Source organism: Oncorhynchus masou, unplaced genomic scaffold (genome assembly GCF_036934945.1).
Source record: "Oncorhynchus masou masou isolate Uvic2021 unplaced genomic scaffold, UVic_Omas_1.1 unplaced_scaffold_973, whole genome shotgun sequence".
NCBI classification, from domain to species: domain Eukaryota; kingdom Metazoa; phylum Chordata; class Actinopteri; order Salmoniformes; family Salmonidae; genus Oncorhynchus; species Oncorhynchus masou.
In genome coordinates, this window is record NW_027016239.1 from 58,893 (window position 1) to 76,387 (window position 17,495).

At 43.0% G+C, this 17,495-nt stretch overlaps 1 protein-coding gene and 1 long non-coding RNA gene across 2 annotated transcripts; both read left to right on the top strand.

Moving 5' to 3' along the window:
- Window positions 1–5,231: 5,231 nt before the first annotated feature.
- LOC135538491 (uncharacterized) lies at window positions 5,232–8,607 on the top strand. Its single transcript, XM_064964376.1, has 8 exons — window positions 5,232–5,285; window positions 5,363–5,437; window positions 5,570–5,608; window positions 5,720–5,794; window positions 6,079–6,183; window positions 6,274–6,408; window positions 6,588–6,869; window positions 7,845–8,607. Exons 1-8 carry the CDS (start codon window positions 5,232–5,234, stop codon window positions 7,932–7,934), a joined length of 855 nt encoding a protein of 284 aa, XP_064820448.1. The 3' UTR covers window positions 7,935–8,607.
- A 3,068-nt stretch (window positions 8,608–11,675) lies between these two features.
- On the top strand, window positions 11,676–13,994 carry LOC135538497 (uncharacterized). Its single transcript, XR_010455433.1, has 3 exons — window positions 11,676–11,761; window positions 13,281–13,403; window positions 13,553–13,994. It is a non-coding gene; the product is annotated as an uncharacterized LOC135538497 (long non-coding RNA).
- Window positions 13,995–17,495: the final 3,501 nt, after the last annotated feature.

Sequence of the window (17,495 nt, forward strand, 5' to 3'; positions counted from 1 at the left end):
TTAGCTCTCAAAGCAGATGATAAACACCCAGTATATTTCTTGACCTGATCCCTGAGTTTGCCATGAAAATATGGCATTTAGCTAGCTAGAATCCTGTTTACTTTGTTTATATTTACAATGGTGTTTACAGGATTCGTATTCAGAGTCACCTCCACAGCAGCCCTCTCCCAACACCTTCAGCAGCAGGTTTTGACTCAACAGGAGAGGGGAGGCATTGAGCTGGACACCCTCAACTCACAGGCTCAATCAGGTGTTAACACAGTTTTGAAACACGAAGATGATGTCAGATGCTTCTTAGTTGAGTAGATGTCATTTTCGTGGTGACGAGATATGGACCACAACATCTTGGTTTTGTTTCAGCCAGAAATGATGAGGAGTTTGTGGTAGTCTGGCAGGAGAAGCTGTTCAGTCAGTGTCCTTATAACAAATAAGAATTTACTGTTTAGGATAGTTTGATGTTGCATAGTAAGGTGTGTGTGTGTGTGCACAATATGAAGTGGTTTTGTTCCAGAGTGAGTCAGTATGCCAGGCTCCGCTGGAGAGACAATACCACACAGAGATCATGGCTCAGGAGCGGACCAGGGGCAGATGGAACTGCAGGATTTTCACTTACACCGATTCTGACTGGTACACCAATTTGGAAGGGGTGGTTTTCAACAGAATCTCCATTTCTGGAACGGTTCTGTAACCAAAGACGCTGGGAGACGGGAAGCAAGTGTAGTGGGAGGATTTGTTAATAAATTGACATGAAACTAAAGACGACCAGTGTCTGGACAAGAGAAATAACAACCTCGATGCAGACATGGGAATGAAACAGGAAGTGACAGATATAGGGGAGTTAATCAATGAAGTGATGGAGTCCAGGTGAGTCCGATGAAGCGCTGGTGCACGTAAAAATGGTGACAGGTGTGCGTAATGATGAGCAGCATACACCATACCCTTGTATGCAAAATGTGTTTGTGGTATTCTGTTGGTCTGCAGTGACCGCACCATCCCCAAGTCCAGGCTGATTACCTGGGACCCCTCGGAGGACTTTGTGAAGACCAGCCTGCACATCATGGGGAACCTGGGATGAGCGGGCAAGTGAGTAGCACAAGGGGAAAAACCACTATGTAGCCTATACACTTATTACACTGATTTGTAGGTAATAACTTTGAAGTAGATTCCAATTCAGGCATTGAAAAGTGCCATTTTATTATTGTATTTCTCAGACTTGGCCAAAAGGAGAAGGAATGCTTGTCTGCACGATAAGAGCAGATGGAAATGGAGTGGTTACCATCAAACCAGACTTCAACAAAGGCAAGGAGCCCTACAGGCCAGTGACCCGCACCCGCTGAAGTCAAAATGTTTTACCCCTAGCTCAAGTAAGGGTTACTTACTTGGTAGCAGAATTCATACATTCCCAGCCATTTACTGTGTTATGATGCTGTTTGTTTGCACCCAAGGTTGGAACAGCAACAGTGCATATATAGACGTGAGTGACTGAGTGTGTAGTGTTATTCACTGTTGGTGCACTGTAATAATACTTGTATTATAGTTCATCCCAAAATCAAAACTTGGAAGATTTTTTGTATCCCAAAGTGGCCTCATGTCAGATTTGTCCTTATGTATGTACATACAGTACACTGATGAAATATTATTATAGTCTTTCAGGCAGGTTAGAGTCTTTTCTATGACGATGACCTCTCCTCTCTTTTCCTCCTTTCAGCGTTATGTACGTCATAAAGACTACCTCAACAGCTTGGTTGGCCAGGACTGAAATGGTATGCATGTAGTTTCTAAAGATGACATCATAATCTGCCCTTGTAGCCCACACTCTTGATAACCTCAACCACTGCTCCCTGCTCCAGAATTTACTATGTTGAATGATGCATTGCCCAACAAACTGCATGTAATGGATCTAATTTACTGGTGAGTGGATGCTATTTCATTTCATTGCTGTAAGTAGTTAAGAAAAACTGAATACATCTGTGTAATATAAATTGCCTGATTTATAAAGGTTGTATAGATCAAGAGTGCCAAGAGATTTGTCTACCGTATGTGTAGAACAACACAAAGTACAAGCCAAAAGGAGTGGTCTTACATTCAACTGACAATCTAAACCTTCTTGCATTGATTTGACCCTGAACTTTCAGAGTTTTATTGACTCTTCAAACCAAAAGCATCAGTGAAGAAACCGTGTACCTTTTAAGCACTACCTCAAACCCCATGTCCAAGTATATTACATTTCAACGTATAACAAATGAGAGCTCTGTTATTCAATGAGTTTTCTATGTTATCAATCTGTCAATGAAGACACTGGTGCCCCTGGGTGAACCATCAGACTCGGCCATGTTTGCTGTGAAACTCTGGGGGGCATTGACAGACAGACTGGAGAGAATGTTGAGAATGTAGATGTTGAGCCACTGGAGCCCAGTGACTGCTGGTTTGAGAGGCAGATGTCTGCCAATGACTGTGTCCGTGACTATGTCCATGGCCTTGACTGTGGCTGCAGCTGTGTTCATGTTCGTGCCGTTACCCAAAGCTATGCTTGAGGTGCTTTCTCAGTACTCAGGGTGGGTGGACCGTCTTCCTTCTCTATTGATGTAGGGTCATACAGGACATCAATGTTAAGGGGCACAACTTTCACTGGGGACAGGGAGACATCCCCCCCCCCCCCATTCTGAAACTACATTTTTGTCCCCCCCAGATGTATCATTGAAAGGTGATACAAAACGAGGCAAAAGTGTGTTTTAGGGCCATGAGGACACGGTTGGGTTGGTTGTTTGGACTATTTATCTGACCGGATGGGAAAGAAAACACTTCTAAAACCAAAGCTGTCCCTCAGCAGCCTGAAAGGCATCTTCTTATCTAGGACTGATGCTCCAGCATCAGACATGTCTAGAAGTGGGTTCCAGCCCCTTCCGTATGTTTCACCAGAGCAAGATAAGCAGAATGTGTGACACAGTGATGGTAGATTTTCCAAACAAAACATCCCGTTATGTTCAGCATGAGGACTCAACACACATTTCAAGCATATTATTTATTTTAATTGAACCTTTATTTAACTAGGCAAGTCAGTTAAGAACAAATTCTTATTTACAATGATGGCCTACCCTGGCCAAACCCGGACAGAGCTGGGCCAATTGTGCACCGCCCTATGGGATTCCCAATAACGGCCAAATGTGATACAGCCTGGATTCGAACCAGGGACTGTAGACTGAGATGCAGTGACTTAGACCACAGCGCCGCACATAAACATATTACCACTTAACTACACTATTAAGCCCACTTAAAGCTGTGACATACTGCAGTGTATCACAGTTATTTTCAACCACAATAAGGTTGGAGTAAGGATAGAGATCCCCCCTGCTATGATGGCGTTGCAGAGGAAGAGAGTGTGGGACCAAAAGTGTTACTCTGACCAGAAACAGCCAGGCCAGGGCTAACATGGGTACACTGACCCCAAAAAGAAAGCCCTTAACCATAAGTGAGTACACTGTGGCCATACCCATAAGGGAGGGGGATACAGGAACTAACCCCTCCACTTGATTCTGGGCAGATGCACCAAACAGTACCAGGCCCACGGTTGTGTACAACACCCCTGTGTTGATAGAGAGCAGCTGAAACATGAGGAGGAACCAAACAGTGCCCACACTCTTCTCAATCCCACCACAGAGGATCACCAGAACCCCAATGCTGAGGAGTATCTGGGTCTCTGTCTGGTGGTGGAAGGAGTATGTGATGAGCTTGGAAGAGGAGAGGATTAAACGGATATTATCGGGTTGACAGACATCAGCGGCATTGATGTGTTGTGCTCAAGCTTGCTGCTGAAGCCGACTGGCACAATATGTTACGTCATTAACGTTAGCTACACGTTGTAGCACGCTAGATAACGTTACAACAGACCCATTCAAAGTGGCTAGCTTGCTACTGAGCATGATTCTTGAGTCACTCAACCCCTCCTTGCTAAGGTACCATGCCCATTGGCAAAAACTGTAGTTCCAAGACTTTAGACATCTTCTGATAAACCGAAATATGTAGTGACTGAACAAAACTGATGATACTGTAACGAACCTGGGTTTATAAGCGCGGAAATGGACTCTGTCGCACGAGCATGCTTTTGCGGCACAGTCGATAGCGCGCCGGACCTCGGGCTAGAAGGTCCAAGGGTTCGAGACCTGCTCCCTGTCTGTTTCATTACAATACTATAATGACAGCAACAATGCCACTTGTTAGCCTGAACTCAGGAGTCAAACTCTTGAACCTCTGAACCACATCTTTCTAAACTATTCGGGTGATCATGTTGATGCTCAGTACAAACTTGTCAAACTACTAGAGGATAATCAAGCACAATACAAAATGTCAGTAACGACACTTTTCCTCCAATATTGCACAACACTTTAGCCAAGACTTGAGAAGCTAGCTTGCTAAACCAAAACAAATGTACTGAACTTCCGCATTTGGATTAATCACTTTCACAACCACAAAGATACTGTTGCGCAGACCATGAAGTGCGTTAAAGGCAGTGCTGCATTTAAAGACACTTCCTTCCACCTGCTGGCTTGTGCGTGAAATGTGATGACCAAGGAGTCCTCAACAGCTCATGTGAGTTAGATAGAAAGTTAGATATATTTGATTGGACAGTTTAATAAAATAATAAAACCCGTTTAATTAAATAAAACGTGTCATGCCAGGGACAACACAATAAAGTAAACGGTTTCTATTGTGGTCCCTTAATGTTACTCAAAGTAAAACAATAATACAACAAAATATTTGTCAAGGAATGGTTTCTTGCTATTGATATCATGTTGGTCTATCTATGTAAAACGTCCAACCAACCAGCGATACAACCATTACTCAGTCAGTAAGATATAAAAAGCACATCACGTTCGTTATTGAGCTACAACCAGTGAAAATATGATACCACCAGTCCGGCTCCAAACAAGCGTTTTTCTTGTGACGTATTAAGCGCAGTCATAAAGCTGTGACCCAAAATGACGTAACCATGCATTAATTCACTACATAAACGGTGTTCAGATTTGATTTAATCTGTTCAATAGTTTTCTTCACTCAGGTTGTTGCAGGTAATCTTTGGCCTTTTGGGGCACCTCCTTACCAACATATATATACATATATAGGGAATAGGGTGCCATTTGGGATGCCATCTTTGTGTGTGTGTGTGTCTGTGTGTGAGTCAGGATGTGTTTTGTGTCTATTAATTGATGGAAATGTTTCCCTCAGAAAGAAAGATGGATCGTAATGATGAGAGAATTAAAAGAGCTTTAAGACGCCGCCCTTATGTGGTAAATATCAAATATTTGTTTGTTTTGTCCTGTTTTTGTTATATTATCACATTTTAAATTGAGTGTTGTGTTCACAGTTGAAACCAGTTAGGGTGAACACCCCTGATTCCGTGTTGTGGCCAACCGGCAAGGTGCACAGAAGGCCAAAGCCTGTAAGTCATATCTGACCTGAAACAAAAACACATACACATTAGTTATGCATTCTGCATGTACAAACTGCAGTTCTCAGAATTAAAGCAAATGCAGATATCCCTATCTAACTTCATTGAATGCTGTCTTGACAGTCTAATTCAGTGCAGACCCCTCAGATCCACAAAAGGCCTGTAAGTCACATTCAAATTCAACCACATAACAGTCCTTATATTATTTATTGATACACAGTTCAAGGCCAATATGAGCAAAGCAGTGTTGAATTCATTCTTTACTGTTAACAGCCAATCATTGTGAGCTATGGGCAGGACCAGACATCTGGGGATGGATGGAGCATCAATCCAGAGCCTCTCAGCCAGGTCATCTCTGCTGTTCCCATAGAGACACAACAGATAGACCAATCTGTTGATTCATATGGCCATTTTGGTTGGCTTGGTTGAATTGACAATTATCCATTCGAGATGCTAAAGAATCCTGTACTATGGAAGATCTTTTGCCCCACCCCTAATGTTATGGGAGTTGCATTTATTGCATTTTCAGTTACCCATGTATTACTCACTACTTGTACAACCATGTTGGATTGCCTACATATTCTATGTATTCTATGGCTGCCATGAGTACATGCCTTTCTCTGTCTCCTCAGTCTGGAAGGGTGACTCGGCTAATAGAGAGAAAATATCATGACGTGATCTCATCCTCCAGTTCTGATGACTTTTCCATCTACTCCTTCACTGACTGTGAATCTGAGGTAAAAGAGTTGTACCCTACCGTCCATGTCTTTGTTGAGTGACATCACTGGGAGGAGGATGGTCTCTGATTAGTTGACTCTGATACACAGTGTGATGATGAGGATCATGAAAGGAGGACACCAAAGCTGAAAGTTGAGAATAGAAAGGTGACAAAGCTTGATGTGAGGGATATGGACAAGGATGATGATCTGTCTCTCCACTCCTTTGATGAGTCAGACTTCCTGGTAAGTTCTGCATATTAAATATTTTATATATACATGGGGGATTGGAAATTATGCAGACAATTACTTATTGAGTGTAGTCATGTATCTGCAATGTGTATAAAGTAGTTATAAAATATTTCTACAGACTGTGTTGAACATAGCACTTTCCTGATATGTTACTTTACTTTCTGGTCCTACAGAGCCCAGGGGAGGTCTCAGGTCCTGTATCTGTCAAGAATGGCCTCTCTCCTCTTGTAACCTCAGCACACTGGACACTGGCTGAAACCCTACGGGCCCTGCCCTCTGCTGTAGGCTCTCCCTACCCAGTAAATGTTCCAAGGCCTCGGACTCCTCTCAACCCTGTCGCTCCGCCCCGAACAGAGAACTTCCCATACCGCCACTGCCCTCGCCTGGCTCCCATCACCAACCTGAGCGAGACCGGCAGGAAGCTGCTCCAGGAAATGGCTGGAGTGGCCCCACAGGTGAGAGGAAATACAAGAAGGGAATATTGGCCATAAGTCCTTCTATAGTATAGTATAGCTGTAGGTATAGTAGCTCAAGAGAAGAGAAAACTTACATTTATCTGCTTGTCCAAAATATTCAGGAAGGGAAGTTCAATAAGAAAAAGAAGGGCAAGGCCAAAAAAGAATTGAAGCAAGAGAAGGCCAGTAAGATGCAACAGATGGGAAATGATGGAGAAAGTAAGGAGGAGGACAAGAAAGAGGAAAAGAAGAGTCTGAGGAAGAGGTGAGGAAATAGAGGAGAGAGAAGTGGAACATAACCAGGGAATACTAGACTAGAGAATTATAGAAATAGAATGAGGTAGCAGAGAAAGAGCAGCTATCTGATGTGTAAGTGCAAACTTAAGCAATAAGGCACGAGGAGGTGTGATATATGGCCAATATATCACGGCTAAGGGCTGTTCTTAAGCATGACACAACACGGAGTGCCTGGATACAGCCCTTAGCCGTGGTATATTGGCCATATACCACAAACCCCCAAGGTACCTTATTGCTATTATTAACTGGTTACCACCTTAATTAGAGCAGTAAAAATAAATATTTTGTCAAACCCGTGGTATACGGTCTGTTATAAACTGGGTGGTTCAAGCCCTGAATGCTGATTGGCTGACAGCCGTGGTATATCAGACCGTATACCATATGACGAATTATTTAATTTTACTGCTCTCATTACGTTGTTCACCAATTCATAATAGCAATAAGAAACCTTGGGGGTGTGTGGTATATGGTCAATATACCATGGCTTAGGGCTGTATCCAGGCACTCCGTGTTGTGTTGTGCATAAGAACAGTCCTTAGCTGTGGTATATTGGCCATATACCACACCCCCGCGTGCCTTATTGCTTAAATATACCACGGATTTCAGCCAATCAGCATTCAGGGATCGAACCACCCAGTTTATAATACTATTAATTCTCCTGTGGTTTTTGATTGACAGGTTTCTTCAGTGGCTGCTGTCCAAATTGAGATGTTCAAAGAAATAATGGCCAACTATTACTTCTACCACACACACACACACAGATTTTGAGTATTGGTTATTCCTACAACACACACAAACGTAATTTCAGAGACAAGAACTATGATTAGCAAAATACATATATTGGTCTCATTCTTATATTTTGAGACATGCAGCGTTATTAAATATATATATATATATATTGATCCCCATACAGCCTATGATAATGAGTTGGATTTACATGCTTAGCCTTGGAAATATAGCCAGGAGAAGCAGGGTCAACACCTCTACTCATGCCATAAGTGCCATGACATCTTTAGTAACCACAGAGAGATAAGACCTCTGTCTCCACAGTCTCATGCAAAGGACATCACCAACCTTAGGGCAGTGTCACTGGTATTGGGGTCTTCGGTCTCCTTTGGCCAAAGTGAAGAGTTGAGGGCCCCTTACTGGTCTCCTTGCAATATCTGGTCTCCCACACAGAGATGGAAATCTACACCTGTTTAGACCTTGGAGGATATGGATTCAGATGAAAGACAGCAGAGAGATGCAGAACTTAAAAGCTTCAAACACTGTGATATGCAAATGTTGGACCATTGTACACTGACGTGAAGCATGCATCTGGTCTGAAGCATGTCAAAAGAGTAGAAATGAACTGGGACTGGAGGAATACATCACATTTAAACTAAATTAGCATGTATCTGATTTAGCTACACTCATCTGTACTTGAATTGTGCTGTTTGAAACGTGCATTTCCAATAAAGATTTCTAAATTGCAGTTATTTGTGTCAGACAGATTTTTGTCTTAATTAATTACATCAGTGGTTCTTAAACTTTTACATCAAGGGAATATTATTATACTGATATTATCTTACCTGTTATCAGTGGGGGGGGGGATTTGTTCTGTTGCTCTGGACTGTATCCCACGGTAGGTGGTGGTAGTGAACCAATAAATATGCTGTCAAAAACCTTACAATTAAGTAAGTTGCAGTTGGCGTTTGTGTGGCTTTTAGTCCTTGCATTGCCATTACAAGCAAGACACTGTCGTTAGCTCTCAAAGCAGATGATGATAAACACCCAGTATATTTCTTGACCTGATCCCTGAGTTTGCCATGAAAACATGGCATTTAACTAGCTAGAATCCTGTTTACTTTGTTTATATTTACAATGGTGTTTACAGGATTCGTATTCAGAGAGTCACCTCCACAGCAGCCCTCTCCCAACACCTTCAGCAGCAGGTTTTGACTCAACAGGAGAGGGGAGGCATTGAGCTGGACACCCTCAACTCACAGACTCAATCAGGTGTTAACACAGTTTTGAAACATGAAGATGATGTTAGATGTTTTGAAACAGAAAGATGTCAGATGCTTCTTAGTTGAGTAGATGTCATTTTTGTGGTGACTAGATATGGACCACAACATCTTGGTTTTGTTTCAGCCAGAAATGATGAGGAGGAGTTTGTGGTAGTCTGGCAGGAGAAGCTGTTCAGTCAGTGTCCTTATAACAAATAAGAATTTGCTGTTTAGGATAGTTTGATGTTGCATAGTAAGGTGTGTGTGCACAATATGAAGTGGTTTTGTTCCAGAGTGAGTCAGTATGCCAGACTCCGCTGGAGAGACAATACCACACATAGATCATGGCTCAGGAGCGGACCAGGGGCAGATGGAACTGCAGGATTTTCACCTACACCGATTCTGACTGCTCCACCAATTTGGAAGGGGTGGTTTTCAACAGAATCTCCATTTCTGTAACGGTTCTGTAACCAAAGACGCTGGGAGACGGGAAGCAAGCATAGGGGGAGGATTTATTAATAAATAGACATGAAACTAAAGACGAACAGTGTCTGGACAAGAGAAACAAAACAACATTGATGCAGACATGGGAATGAAACTGAGGAAGTGACAGATATAGGGGAGGTAATCAATCACGTGATGGAGTCCAGGTGAGTCCGATGAAGCGCTGGTGCGCATAAAAATGGTGACGGGTGTGCGTATTGATGAGCAGCCTGGCGACCTCAAGCGCCAAAGAGAGGGAGCTGGAGCAGACGTGACAATTTCATTATTCAAAACAAAGCATTTACCTATTTTCTGTCCAAAAGAAACGTTAGTGTTTTAAAGCTGTTTTTGATATACTCACGACAGCATTCCCAGAGTATGGTGACGCAGGTCATGTCCAATCCTACCTTACTGGCACATAGGATGGCCAATGTCAGACACAGACGACAGGACAGACGCCCAGTGTAGGTCCCTGTTACTCACCAAAGTGAATTATTATTAAAGTGAATGTAATTGAAGCAGCATTGGTGCATCGTACTGCTTTGAAGACAAACAGTGTACCGGTATGTTCACATTACACCATACCCTTGTATGCAAAATGTGTTTGTGGTATTCTGTTGGTCTGCAGTGACCGCACCATCCCCAAGTCCAGGCTGATTACCTGGGACCCCTCAGAGGACTTTGTGAAGACCAACCTGCACATCATGGGGAACCTGGGACGAGCGGGCAAGTGAGTACCACAAGGGGAAAAACCACTATGTAGCCTATACACTTATTACATTGCTTTGTATGTAATAACTTTGAAGTAGATTCCAATTCAGGCATTGAAAAGTGGCATTTTATTATTGTATTTCTCAGACTTGGCCAAAAGGAGGAGGAATGCTTGTCTGCACGATAAGAGCAGATGGAAATTGAGTGGTTACCATCAAACCGGACTTCAACAAAGGCAAGGAGCCCTACAGGCCAGGCGTCAGAGCCGGTGTAGTACGATTAGATCTTAGTCCTGTATTGACATTTTGCCTGTTTGATGGTTCGTAGGAGGGCATAGTGGGATTTCTTATAAGCTTCCTGTTGTATAGCACACTGTATTACTTATGCAACTAATATAAGGACAGGACATGAGACGGGGAAATTAACGTGGGCATTGTTTAATGGGTCCATTTAATGGGTCCTGTCAAGCCAACACCTTAAGTCCTACTCCAATATGTCCAAACCTCTCGATGTGTTCGCTCGGTGTTGGATTAAAGTTAGTCAGCTGAGACCTCCTTCCTTGGGGAGAGCATGCCGGCCACACTTCTTTATAGCAAGTCTCTCACGTGTACACACATCTTTGATGGCTTCACAGGCACTATCCTACTTCTGATACCTATGCAACAAACTTGGGGGTAGCTCCAACTGGGACTCCAGCGACAAGCAAGCCAACACCTTATTCATTACACCAAGAGATCAGAAGGTGGTTGGTAAGTGTTGGGTTAAGCTTGCTACAATATATACCTATATAGGGTAATTTGTGATCTGGGTGAGGCAGCATTGCCACTAGTGCTCCCAACACAGCAAAACACAATCTTTACCTTCTTAACCTTAACTAACCTAAAGTCAAATACATTTAACCACCATGTGAGCAGCAAGTTTAGGGTTAATGGAGTGAAGTGGGTAATGGGTAGGACCACTAGTATGAACTATATGTCTATACATGGATGGATGCTATTCATCAACACCATATTTTCTGTGAAACTAGATATCAGCAATCAATCAACAAGACTAATGAAATGGGGCAAATGAAGACATTAGAACTGCTAAAGATAATATATTATATTCTGAAACCAATTTCTTACTGGTAGATTTTGAACATGATCTGTCAACCCTGAGAGCGACGCTCTCTCTCCTCCCCTTCTCCTCAACTCTCTTTCTTTGCATGTGCTGGGGCGAAGTTTCCCCGAGATACAGATCTAGGATCAGCTTCCCCTCCCCAAACCTAACACGGACCATTAGCGGGGGGAATTCAAATCTGATCCAAAGCCAGGGTCTATTTGGGGAACTTGTCCCCTCCCCCACAACACGACACGTGGATGCGGCTTCCTCAGTTCACCATGCTCATAAAGAAAACAGCAGTGTATTTCAGCTGTAAGTATTTTGCAGTTACTAGCGATATTATTTTAAATGAATTTACCTAGCTTCGTTATTATTCAACAATTACTCGGCCAATGTAGCTGTAGCGGGCTACATTTCGTAGACGCATGGAAAAGTATTAGCTCTGTTGTAGCATTTTGTTAGCTTGCTAGCAGTTAGCTAGCGAGCCATTTTTCCTGGCTATACTGATAGGTTAATTAGCCAGCTAGCTGCTAAAGGTTGCTGGAATAGACATTAATACATTTCGGAATGGATTATTATTGCATTGTTTATCTTTGCTATGATGTCTTAGATGTTCTCAAATGGAAGAATGTTGTGTTGTGCATAATGTTAAATAACTCCATAGGAGTAATGTTAAACTAGCTACTGGTACCTACATTGTAATGCAAATGTAGTCCAAGCTCGGTTGCTTTCCTGTGGCATGCTGAGTTATTTGCGCAAGTCACAATGTGAGACATTTTGTTTAGAGGTGATTGTATTTTGAAATGGCAGCTAGGGAAAGGCATTTGGAATATTTCACTAATCAATATGGATATCCGGATGGTCCAATTACATTTTTTTTGTGTGAAAACATGTTTTATTTGCTGCAGGACTGGCAGAGACAGTGCGGTGCTAGAAGGGAAGGTTTGATTTGGAGAGAGTTGTTGCTGTCATAGGTAATCTGTCATACTATACATTTATTAATTAATTGTTTTAAAATTGTAATCTAAAAGCAGGAATCTCTAGTGCCAAGGTATGTAGCCAACCGTCAACCACCCCCTCATTTCCTTCATTTTAAAGTTGCAATCCGCAGTTCCAAAATCCATTTTTGAACCTGCAATTGAATGATATATACTCATTGATTCTTGAAGAATATAACTTATAAATGCTTCATGAGCTTAGTTCAACAGTTGTACCCCATCAGAACTCAGCATAAAAGCTTGTTTTACTTCAATGTGGGTAAACAAAGTACATGTAAACAAACACTATATAGCCTCAAAACATGGTTAAACATGGATCAATCCACTAATGAGAGGGAAATGTAGCCTCAAAATGAGCTGTTATTGGCAGAGAGATTCCAAACTCTTTTTAATTGGTCTATTAACTTAGACCACCTGGTGATGTCACCAAGCAAGCCAAAACTCCACCAATGCAAAACCTGCTGATTTAGAATGTCTTATGTAGATTGTATTTTCAATCGGCAACTTTCAGGAAGTTACACTGATAACATTTATTCATAGTTTCATCAGCTGTTATACAAATATGATACAAAACACCAGTTGAGTGACACCGGTTGCATCAGTGAGTATGAACCTGACAGCGAAAGCTCGAGTGACAGGTGTTCAGAACTCACACAGCCTGGTAATTCTGTGACGGTAGACACCGGCTGCTTTCGTAAGCAAGGGAACATCCGCAGTCTACCGTCAAACTTACCAGGCTGAGTGAGTTCTGAACAAAAATGTAATGTCGTTGCTTGCTAATACGTGGATTTGTTGTTACTCTTATGTATGTTCCATCCTTTTGTGTTTTTCAGGCAAGCCTGGGAAAGAACTGAGAAAACGTATTAAGAGTCAAGACAGACACCAGAAAGAGACCCAAGAAGACTTGGACGCAGGAACAGAGGACAGCGAGGGATGTTCAGAACTCACTCAGTCCGGTAAGTTGGTGAGGGTACACTTCGAGACTGCTTACCTGACACGGAGGAAGTCTTTTCTTTTTATCTCCTCTCCTATACCTTCCCTATGCCCCCCTCCCCTATTGTGTTGGACCGTCATGTGTTTTAATCTTTTCTTTGTTTGCGATTAGGTTTGGAGAATGACTTCTCAACCCAAGACTAAGAGCAGCTGTGAGAAAGCATCAGTTTGGAAGCATTTGGGAAAATGTAAAGTGCTAAAGAAGGTTCCCGGCAAAGAGGATTGACTGTTATGGGTCAGAGCCAGCTCTCACAAACAGAACATGAAAAGACATGAAAACCTGGTGCACAACAAAATGCAAACAGAAAAGTCTCTCCGCAGCCGGTAAAAGGCTGGCATGCAACGAAGATGAAGTTCACACAGGTGAATGGGAGAGTTGTAAAAGACAAAAAGCTTTTTAGACATAGCTCCAAAATGCAGGTGCTAGTTGAGCTCGTGAGCTGGTTCTGCTCTTTTTTAATTTTTTTGTTTTGTGGTGGAAAACTTAGTGTGTTGAGCATAATACGTCAACCCTGTTACCAATAGATAAAGGGGCTAGACATTTTTTAGAAATTGTATTTTTTGTCTGAACTGTCTAATTCAAAAGCTTCCATTCCCCTTGGGTTGGCGCACAATTTTCCCAGCGTCGGTTAGGAGAGGGTTTGTCTGGCAGGGATGTCCTTGTCCCACTGCGCTGTAGCATCTCCTGTGGCGGGCCGGGCGCATGCATGCTGACACGGTCGACAGGTGTATGATGTTTCCTCCGACACATTGGTGTGGCTGGCTTCCGGATTAAGCGGGCATTGTCAGGAAGCAGTGTAGCTTGGCAGGGTCGTGTTTCGGGGAGGACGCATGGCTCTCTACCTTCGCCTCTCCCGAGTCCGTAGGGAGTTGCGGCAATGAGACAAGAATATAACTACCAATTGGATACCACGAACATTGGGGAGATAAAGGGGTTAAAAGAAAAAAAATATCATATGAAGCCCTGTTATGGTCAGCCTTTACTTAATAGGCACTTATTGTGGTCATTTTTTTGTTTAATCTCTTGAGATGGGAAACCATTTTCTATTTTTGTCTTTATTCATTTGAATATGGTCTTTATAACAGAAGATACAATTGGGTGAACTTTTAGTTATGAATATAAACTGGCAATATTCTAGTGGCCAATCTTCGTTGCAATAGGCCCATGAAATAATATCAGCTTTTATGATGCTGGTAAAGATAGTACCTTTACAGACGGCCCCTAACTGCGCAGTGTAGCCTATAGGTTATACACTGAGTGTACAAAATAGTAAGGACACCTTCCTAATATCTAGTTAGCCCCCCACCCCATTTTGTCCTCAGAACATGGATTCTACAAGGTGTTGAATGCGTTCCACAGGGATGCAGGCCCATGTTGAAGCCAATGCTTCCCACAGTTGCCAAGTTGGCTGGATGTCCTTTGGTTGGTGGAACGGAGCGTGAAAAAACCATCAGTGTTGCAGTTCTTGACACAAACCGGTGTGCCTGGCACCTACTACCATACTCCGTTCAAAGACACATCTTTTGTCTTGCCTGTTCACCCTCTGAATGGCACACATACACTATCCATGTCTCAATTGTCCCCAGGCTTAGAAATCATTCTTTAACCTGTCCTGTCCCCTTCATCTACAAGTGACATCAATAAGGGATCATAGCTTTCACTTTGATTCACCTGGTCAGTCTGTCATGGAAATAGCAGGTGTCCTTAATGTTTTGTACACTTAGTGTAAATTGTACAATAATTATTCATTTATGGGTTTTGTTATGTAGCCTATTGTTGTCACTTTATTGAACCTGCCTGCAACCCACCCGCCTGGGGACTGTGGGTTATGAGACAATCCCTGCATCACTAGCTTGCATGTTCTGCAGCCTTTTAGAGATAGGGAGAGGATGACTGGGATGCAGTTTGGCATTTATTGTCATGAATCTTGCCCTGGCGGCAGTTCTGCAAAGTGGTCACAAGCTGGCACAGGCATAAAGTAATATATGATTTTAAACCTAACCTTAACCCTAACCACACTGCTAATCCTTACCCTAAATTAAGTCCATAAAACACAATTATTTTCCACAAATATTTACAATCTTGCCAATTTTGGCTTTGCATCTGCCATATCTTGAGAAATTTCTGCCTCCAGGGCAATATTCATGACAAACATCAAGCTGCGACTGGGAGAGGGAATGTAAAATCGATAACTAAATAGTTTTGACAATTAACATACTTGTTATTATGAAAAGTACAATATGTCCATGTACACATCAGATAGATGCTCTTTCTCTGCTACCTCATTCTATTTCTCTAATTCTCTGGTCTAGTATTCCCTGGTTATGTTTCAATTCTCCCTCTATTTCCTCACATCTTCCTCAGACTCTTCTTTTCCTCTTTCTTTTCCTCCTTACTTTCTCCAACATTTTCCATCTGTTGTATCTTACTGGCCTTCTCTTGCTTCACTACTTTTTTGGCTTTGCCCTTTGTCTTTTTGACCTTCCCTTCCTGAATTCTTTGGACAAGGAGATAAAGGATTGTAAGTTTATGGATTCTCTTCTCTTGATCTGCAAAATCTAGAGCTTTGCGATACTGTAGAAGGACATGTGGCCAATATACCCTTCTTGTATTTCCTCCCACCTGTGGGGCCACTACTGCCATTTCCTGGAGCCGTTTCCTGCCGGTCTGGCTCAGGTTGGTGATGGGGGCCAGGTGAGGCATGTGGCGGTATTGGAAGTTCTCTGTAGCGGACGGAGTGATAATGACAGAGCTGAGAGGAGTCGAGACCTTGGGACATTCTCTGGGGAGGGAGGGGCCACAGCAGAGGGCAGGGCCTGTAGGGCTTCAGCCAGGGTCCAGGGTGCTGAGGTCACAAGAGCAGAGAGGCTAGTCTTGTCAGACACAGGACCATAGACCTTCCCTGGACTTTGTAGGACCAGAAAGTCAAGTAAAATATCAGGAAAAGGCTATGTTAAAAACAATCTGTAGATATACTTTATAACTACTCTATACACATTGCAGATACATGACTACACTCAATAAGTTGGAGTAACTTACAAAGCTCTGGACATTGTTTTTTTTTATGACTTGAGGAGCCTGTTCTCGGCTATACTGGTCTGCATTTCTGCCATGCTGTCTATAATGTCAGCCATCTCTCCAGTGCATTTCTTGAATGCCACTTTCAACCTCCAAGTCATTCAGCCAACTGTCCAGGTCTACTGCCTTAAGATCACCTTCACTGCAGTTTCTCTTCATCACTTGGATCAGTGCCCTCACCTGCTCGCCCATCCTCTTGACCTCCCTAGCCACGTCTTCATCCCTCAGTCTCTCCTTTCTCCTCCCCATTCACTTCGCAATCCATCCTCTACAGCACCCCTCATTCTTCTTCTGCCTCTTGATTGATGTCCTGACCGTCATTGTGCGTCTTCAGACCTTCCTCCAGGTTGAGTTCTATTGAGGTCAGGTTCTCTTTGATCCTCCTCAGACTCTCCTCGTTGGTGTTGGTCCACTGTGTCTTCTTGTCCAGCTGCTGCCTGCAGGGCCGGACAGTGGGGACCACCTCCATCTGGTGTGACACCTTCTTCAGGTCACTCACAGAGGCAGGGAGGAGGATGTTGGGCTTGGCCACAATACTCTCAACAGATATAGGGTCAAACCACTGAGATGTGACACGCACACACACAAATTTAAAAGATCCCTACCAGTTGATGGTCCTTCAGTGGTCCTTGTGGTTCCTTTGGAGGCTCTGGACTGTCCTCAGTAGAGGCATCATTGCCATCATCAAGCTGTGTGTCAGAGAGCTAGCTGGTCATAGTCCATTCTCCACATTCAGTGAAAGAGTTACTCAAAAATGTGTAAGTGGGGGGGAGGAGACAAACAGGTCATCATCCTCATCCATTTCCCTCACTTCAAACTTGTCACTTTTTCATCCTCAACTTTCAGCGGTGGTGTCCTCTTTTCATGATCCTCATCATCACACTGTGTATCAGTCAACATGTCAGAGACCATCCTCCTAACAGTGATGTCACTCAACAGACATGTACGGTAGGGTACAACTCTTCTTCCTCCGATT